The 8,297-nt window shown below is 42.5% G+C and overlaps 1 protein-coding gene across 3 annotated transcripts in view; it reads left to right on the top strand.

Moving 5' to 3' along the window:
• The window catches only part of ube3c (ubiquitin protein ligase E3C), a 30,777-nt gene extending 24,302 nt beyond the window's left edge, over window positions 1-6,475 (top strand). For 2 of the 3 annotated variants that reach the window (XM_083901998.1, XM_083901999.1), the window contains exons 21-23: window positions 1,688-1,943; window positions 2,074-2,204; window positions 5,461-6,475. In XM_083901998.1, coding sequence (XP_083758124.1) covers window positions 1,688-1,943; window positions 2,074-2,204; window positions 5,461-5,631 — 558 coding nt within the window. In that variant the 3' untranslated portion in view covers window positions 5,632-6,475. Of the gene's footprint in view, window positions 1-24; window positions 1,944-2,073; window positions 2,205-5,460 lie in introns of those variants that run through there. The other variant, XM_083902000.1, reaches the window with a different exon arrangement.
• The last annotated feature ends 1,822 nt before the right edge of the window (window positions 6,476-8,297 follow it).

Consider the following 8,297-nt stretch of genomic DNA (forward strand, 5'->3'; position numbering starts at 1 on the left):
TCTCCATGATGCACCACTCTTCAGCTCTGCGAGAGATAAAGCACGCTGCCACTGGCGAGGAACACAGCGGCTCTGTTGACCGTTCCACCTGCCTTTCCCCCAGAAATTGTCTCAGAACACGCCTGACGGGAGCGACTAGCTGCTCTTAAGCACGTCTTCTCCAAAGCTCATGGCTCCGGAGATGAGCTGCCGCCATCGCACTGAATCACCGCGACCCTAGACCGGGCACTCTACCCAGAGCCCCTGTTTGCTCAGGGGCCTTAACGCAGTCTTATTAGCTCTTCTCAAACAACACCTGAAATGGCCGCGTTCCAATGTTAGGCTTCCTGAGCTATCGCAAACGCGATAGAGGGGGGAAAACAATTTGCGATAGATTAGGCACATACCCCGTTGAGCAGTCTGCCCCACATTTGCCCTCGTGAGATAGCCAAAGTAAACAAGATAACGACTGTAATTCTCTTACATTAGCACATAATCACAATCTATGCTATGAAGGGGGCAAAAGAAGCAGAAAATGATGACAAATTTGTGGTCACCGAGCATGGACGGAATAAAATGGACACCTTATAGAGATTACACAGTATATTATTATATAATCTAATGCGATATTGCTTCACTGAATGCCTTTTGTGAAGCTTATCAATCAGTTTTTGCGTCAGACAGTCGCTGTTTGACTTAAGTTTGTGTTTTATAAATATCCCGTTAAATCAGTCATGTGAAGTCTGGGCTGAGTAACAATGTGTTCACGTCTTCACATGATCACCATGATCAATCAATACCACACTGCTATAAAATAACATTTAAAACCACCCGAAGTCACAAAAATAATCCATACAGGAGCCCATGTAGCCTCCTATTTCACGTTTTTAAAGTATACATAACCCAGATTAGCATCAGTGTCTGTAGTTGTGGATGATATCTTATTAGATTAAAGGCTGAAAACGGTGAGTAGAGCTGCAACAAACAAGATTCATCGATTAATCGTTTCAGCTCTAACGGTGAGTTTTGGCTGTTATTGATGTACATGTGATAAATCAGTGCATCCTAACTATGCCAAACACTTGTGCAGTGTGTGAGAACATTTGCGACAACTAAACTCAGTGTCTCCACGCTGGGTTTTGTATGCACTTTATTTCATTCAGCCAGATCTAACGTTTTAAGAGCGTTGTGTGTTTCCCAAGACGTCACAATGCTACGTTATATAATGTTTGCTGTCAATAGCCTTTTTTCCCCCTCCTCCGCCGTAAGCGTCTTAATTTTGCTTTGAAAACACGCGATCACATTCGGTAAAAAAAAAGCCTAACATTAAATTTTGCCCCACCTTGACTGCTATGAAGTCATCATCCTCTCGACTTTATGAACAGAGGTGAGCACATCCTATCAAGTGCTAACTGCTTTAAAGCTAATGAAAAGAGAACCTGGGGCCAAATTGTATTGGACCAGCTGTTCGCCGGTACGTGCTATATTTAGAACGCACTTTAACGCGCACACTTACCTTTAATCAGAGTGCTTTTGCAATTAAATTAAATGCACCTGCCACAATTAAAGCACTTGTGATTGTTTGTTGTCCATCTGGCAACTTCCATTGCAATATCGCAATATGTGACGGTAAAATTACTCAACAACAGATTGGAGAATAAATCATGTTTTTTAAAGTAATATTTTTTTTTCGTTTTTTTTTATTTAGGTGGTGGAGTTGAAGCTCGGCGGCAAAGACATTCCTGTGACCACCGCGAACCGAATCGCCTACATCCACCTGGTGGCCGACTACAGGCTGAACAAGCAGATCAGACCTCACTGCCTGGCGTTCAGACAGGGTCTGGCCAACGTGGTCAACCTGGAGTGGCTGCGCATGTTCGACCAGCAGGAGATCCAGGTGCTGATATCCGGCGCTCACGTGCCAATTAGTCTCGACGACCTGAAAAAGTTCACAAACTACTCGGGTAAGAGCCGCTTATGTGAAATAATCACATATGGTGCATGGGACGCTTGAGATCATTGGTTCACTGACAAGGTGATAATAATTAAATTAATGTATTATGAGTGTGGGTTAAATACATTTGTCTCCTTCAGGCGGGTACTCGGCCACTCACCCCGTCATCCAGACCTTCTGGGAAGTGGTCGACAGCTTCACGGACGACGAGAAGCGCAAGCTGCTGAAGTTTGTCACCAGCTGCTCCAGACCTCCACTGCTGGGCTTCAAGGTGAGTTTATGAACTATATGAGCGTTTCATACAAACGCACCTTAAAGTGTACTATATCATGGTAACAGGAAGCTTATTCTAGTTTTAGTTATCACAAGAATGGAAACAAAGAAAAGCCAAAGCAGGATGAGGCGAAACTGAAACGTAAAGTTCTGTTCATAGCGAGTTTTGATAAGAAGCAGAATCTGGAAGTTAATATCAGTAACTTTTCGACGGCGAAAACAAAGTGCTGGACATCAGAGATACATACATAAAACCAATGTGTGTGACCTAAGAACAAACAATAAAATACTGTAGAAAATATAAAAACAACACAAATAACCAGGTCCAGGCTAAAATGTAGCCCTGGAGTTTTCAAACAAAAACTAAACTCCTCACTTTCCATTGCTCTGAAACACAGGGTTAATTAGTATGTGGGTGTATCAGGAGCAGAATTTAGGCATTTTTACACGACCGTTCAAAAGTTTGGGGTCACCTATACAATTTTTGTTGTGTTTTCCATTAAAAGTCACACTTTTATTCATCAAAAGAGTTGCAAAATGAATAGAACCTATAGTCAAGACATTGACAAGATTCGAAATAATGATTTTTATTCAAACGAAAGAACCAGCAAAACTGTTTTCAACATCATTGCACTAGGGTTTTCAAGGTTTTTCTCATCATCCAATAGCCTTCTAACGTGATTAGCAAACACAATGTACCATTAGAACACAAATACATTAGAACAATGTATTGTAGTGTATTTCTTATATTCATTGGAAAAAATGGCTTTTCCTTCAAAAATTGTGACCCCAAACTTTTGAAAGGTTGTGCATGAATTGTCTACTGCTGGAATCCTTCAATATCACAATGCTTTCCGAGCAGACGGGAGTTCCTAATGTGCTTGTAATGAAAATACTTAAGAGCGATAAGAGACCTCAAAACAATCATTTTCCAATTAGGCACCGATAAGACGGGGGGGGCCAGCTCTGCGACGCCTTATCTCCACTTTGTCCAACTGTTGTTTTATAGTTCATGACCTGTCTGTGCCGAAGAGCTCCTTCTGTGTGTGTGGGCTTGGTCAGAGTTCCTGCCTGGACAAATATTGCCATTCAAAACTAAGCAGATAGCAGCGTGAACCTTTGAACTCCTGCCTCCCCCGGGGTGACAACGATCCTCGCTCGCATACAGATAAACATCGTCGGAGCAGTGCTGCGTTTATGCCCTGAGATGATTTCCCTCAGTTATTGGAAACCATTTCACTTTCTTCCTGGCGTGATTTGTGGGGACGCTTAAGTAGTTCCGAGATGGGAGGGAAGGAGGCGGGGGTGGCAGAAAGTGTTCCACAAGACCATTAAAGAGTTTTTATGTCTTACTTGGTCTAACCGGCTACCTGTAATTATGATATGATTGGTTTTAGTACTTTTTATGACTGTCATTAGTTAAGAAAATCTAAAATAGTGTTTCACAGTAAAGCGATGGAACAAGACGCTCCCTAAAATCCTTTTCATTCCCTTCCCTTTAATAGTTGTCTTCCTCTCCACATTTAATCAATTTGACTTTGGCCCGTGTGTGGATGCCATCCCCCCCCCCCCCCCCCCCTCTGAATGGCTTCTCCCGGGCCAGAAAGGGGCAGTAATTCGTAGGGGGAGTGGCCCTTGACCCGGGCCGTAGCCTGAGCCAGCTAAGCCTTAATTAGCTGTCGTGAAACGGTCCAGGATTCATTAGAGGAGAAATAGCTCTGTCAGGCGAAAGCATTTAAAAAAGATGATGGAAACTCTCAAAATGATAGCCACGCTAATGACACCTTTTCCTCAATAAGCAACGATAGTTTAATACGGTAATTGTCCGAAAAATGGGGTCGTTACGGCGAAGCCCCCAAAGAGCCATTTAATCGGGCGAGTATTGCCGCTGAACCGTAAACGCTAACTTTAAATAGCTGGATGAAACCAGGCTCCCCCATCCCCCCCGCCCCCTGACTCGTGATGGAAACGCTGGTCTGCAGATGAGGTGGCCTCATCATCACAGGGAGGCTTGATTTAAAAAAAAATATGCTAGACAGACAACATTCCTTCAATGTCTCATCTCGGGGTCAAACTGTATTTCCTAAACTTATCCTTCCACTATAATAGCTTAGCGCTTAATGTCTCTTTTTTGACATGTATTACTTAATTGGAGATTGCTTTTGGAACGCCGTCTTGATTATCGCTGACACGAGCCGACTCTCGCGCGTGGTTTTTTTCCGTCCGTCTTTGAACGGCTCGTTAAATGTTTCCTCCGAGCAACCGTCTTAAATCTGACTGTCAAAATGAATTATTATTTCCTTTTAAAAATGTCAATTCATCCTTAAATCCTGACTGTAAAGGTCTAAAAATGCCAAAGACGCAATAAACTTAGATTTTGTATTTTTTATTTATGAGAGTCAAATCAGTGTAAAAACAGAAACTGAGAGGTTAAAGAAACACTAATCTTGTGGAGAATGAAGCTGTTATTGCGAGTCACATATATTAAAGGTCACTTTAACGCCTGTCTGCTTTCGATTTGAACTTTTGCTCGTGTTTTCATTGGAATTAGAGCTGCAACTGACGGTTATTCTTATAATCGACATTTGGTCGAATCAACGTTTGGTCAATAAAATGTCAGAAAATGTGCAAAAATATTGATTAAATGATTCAGTTTGAATGATTTATTTGTTATATGGAGCAAAGAAACCAGGAAATATTCACATTTTAGAAGCTGAAACGATCAGAAATCTTGTTTAAATCATGACGTCATGTTTACGTGCCGCGACACCAGTCTAGGCACCGTTTACCGGTTAGCTCCTTTAGTGCCATTAGCGCACATGCAATGGAACTGGAGCGGTCTGTTTATTAAAAGAAAAGAAGCAGCGCTACAAATAACCAGCGTACCTGTGTACTGCGTATGTGTGCCACTGTTTTTAAAGTTTAGCGTTACTTTAGAGACTCATTTTAACAATCAGGAGTCACGTAAACATGACGTCACACGCGTCTTTTTCCCGGTCAGTCGTCACGGAAACACGACACGTGTTAACGTGCGCTAACGTTGACGCCGTTAATCGCCGTTATCGCGTTAACGCGCCCAGCACTACTTCACACCGATTAATCGATGATTCTCAAAATATGGAGTAATTGTTTCAGCTCTGATTTGAATGTGTATGTTTTTAAGTGCAAACAACGTCCTGGATCGAGGTTGGACAAGATGATCGTACTGTGAATCTGCGTACTGTGAAACTTACATATTGTATTTACGCACACAGGAACTTTACCCGGCCTTCTGCATCCACAACGGCGGCGCTGACCTGGAGCGTCTGCCCACCGCCAGCACCTGCATGAACCTGCTAAAGCTCCCCGAATTCTGTGACGAGCAGCTCATGAGGAACAAGCTGCTGTACGCCATCGAGTCCTCCGCCGGGTTTGAGCTGAGCTGAGGAGGACGAGAGTCTTTCCCTCCCTCCCTCCCTTCCTTCCTCCCTTCCTGCATCAATGGACTCAAAAAAAAGAAGAAGTTGTGGGACTGAAAGACGAAAAAGAAGGAAAGTAAATGATGCACTGACCTGCCTGATTTACTGTGTGTGTATGTGTGTGTGTGTGTGTGTGTGAGAGGGAATGATCGCTGAGAGACTGAAAAGAAAGGGGGGGGGGATGGTGCAAGGATGAGGAAGCCTCTTTTTTTTAAATAAAAAAACAAATAATCCTTGTTGCTTTTAAGTAATTTAAATGTTTAATCGTGTGCGATCAAAGCGCGGAAATAAAAATTAAACGGAACAGTAGCAGCTGCTCTCTAAACGTGTAATCTCCGAAACATCGAAGAGTTATTTTTCACCAAAGATTAAAAGCGGCGTCATATTTTCACAAAAAGGCAATAGAACAAACAACAGACGGAGAAATCGGGCTGTGTGAGTGCAAAAAGGACGATAGGAGCTTTTGTGTGTAGCCAACGTGTGTTTTTCCACATAGAAGTTTTTTGTGATATCTCACTTTCAATGGCATCGACCATGCCGTTAGAGGAGTGGAAATGGCTTATTTTACTGGTAAGTATTATACGTCTAGGATTTGTGAATATGTACATGTTTACAACTACTCTTGTATTTTTCATTTATTCTGTATTTGTACAGGTTCCTTTCCTTCGTGTGTGTGTGTGTGTGTGTGTGTGTGAGAGTGTGTGTGTGTGTGAGTGGAGGCCTCATGTTTTCTCACACGCTTGCTAAAGTGAACAATCCTCCCTTGGTCAGTGCCTGAGAGTTTGTTTTAGGGGGAAACTAAAGAGTGAGAGAGAGAGAGAGAGTAGGCTTACAAATGATTGGTGTATCAAAAGGGTGGGGGGTAAAAAAAAAAAAAAAAAAAAAGGGTGTATGAAAATGAATAAACCCGCTTTTCTTTTTGCATTTTTCCTTTCATAAGTGTCTTTTCTTGTTGCTTGTAAATTTACAGTAATGACTGAGACATAAAACAGTGCTACTTTGTAGGGGGGGAAATCTTCCTCGTTTTTATGGCCTCTGACATATAATTAAAGAAACATCCAGTGGAGAAACACTGAGCAGAAGTATTCTGGGCTTGCATTATCAGCCTGAGCGCTGTCGTAAATCTACCTGCCCTCTGGTGCCGCGCAGCTCGCCGAGCTCTCCATCCCCTCTTTGGACCCAGTCCATCTCGACCGTTTTTCCGCCTCGCCCCCGTCTTCTCCACTCAGAGCCCGAACCCTGCGCATCCGCCGGGCCAAGGAAGCTCAAAGTGGTAATTGGGTCTTAAAAACCAGACTTGTCATTGAAATGAGGGTTTCATCTCAATTACTATGAGATTTATTTAAGACTATTACGGCGTGATGGATTATAACTGACAAAGTTAATGCAGCTTGTTATGAATCATCAGTGTGTTATATACTTTATCTGGCTCTGAGGCCTTTTAGAGGCTAATTGAAGCTTTTAGCCTTGTTTATCTTGCTGCGGAGCAAGGAAACATCACAAAAAAAAAATCACTGGGGGGGATGATAGGAGATTGGGACCCACTTTGCACAATATTACTCCAGATGGAGGATGCATTAAATGCAGTGGAGTATGTGGAGTTTTATCTGAGGAATCAATCATAAAGCCAACAAATAGTGACACACACAAAACCTGCAGGTGTTTCTACAGGGACAGATCTTGCACCTATTTGTGATTGTAGGTCGCCATCTTGTGGTTGACTCGTGGTACTGCGTGGAGCACATTTACAACAGACCTGTGTGTTTTTAGTGTAATAATAACATCAGGACAAGTGGTGTAAATTCATCCGCCAGTGCCATCCTCTAATGAATGCGTGAACTACACCTCATCGTGTTAGTGACCTTCTGGAAACATTTCAAGGATGCATCGCTGTATCGCCCCCCACATTATTTTCAATTATTTCCTTGGCTCCTTGGCTCCTTGGCAGGGGGAGTAAAAAAAGAAGTGTGGCTGCTTGTGCTGCATGAATATGGGCCTGTAGCTATAAACAAAAGCACTTGTCAGAGCTCGGGTTTATTAGCAGCACATTAAGATGGCATTATGAGTGCACTCGCTGCCTGTCTCGAAACAACTTATTTCTAAGGGCTTAAAAACTTATATGTTAGCAGTTTACACTGTTTAGTCTTGAATTGGGCGTCTTTACTTTGTGGATTATCCACTGCAGCACAGTTTAAAGTCATACAAATCAATAAAAAGGCCCCCGAAAGTCTTTGTGAATGCATTTACAGACAGCTATTGACTGGATAATATACATAATGACCTGCGTGTGCAATCAATTGCAGCGATTCCTCCTGCTCAATGAGTTTAATTAGCTGCTGACCGCTCATAATGTTGCAGATAATTAATAGCTATCTGTCATTTTCATTGGGTCCTCGTCGCTGGCAAGAGCTTCAGTCAGTTTTAACTGCAAGAACGTCCTTCATTGAGCCGTTTAAAATCAATGCCTTTCTGTCATTTCAGGCTCAGTGACGTTCAAAAGTAATGTAAGAGCCTGCAATGTTTTATCTCTGTCTTTGGGTCATAATGAGTTCAGTTCACTGGTCTTCTGTGTTTGTGTCAGTTTCTTTGAGCGGGAACCTGAAAAATATTCATTGGGCCCAAAAAGCAATTTT

This window comes from Microchirus variegatus (genome assembly GCF_963457635.1).
Source record: "Microchirus variegatus genome assembly, chromosome: 15".
In the NCBI taxonomy this organism is placed as follows: Eukaryota; Metazoa; Chordata; class Actinopteri; order Pleuronectiformes; family Soleidae; genus Microchirus; species Microchirus variegatus.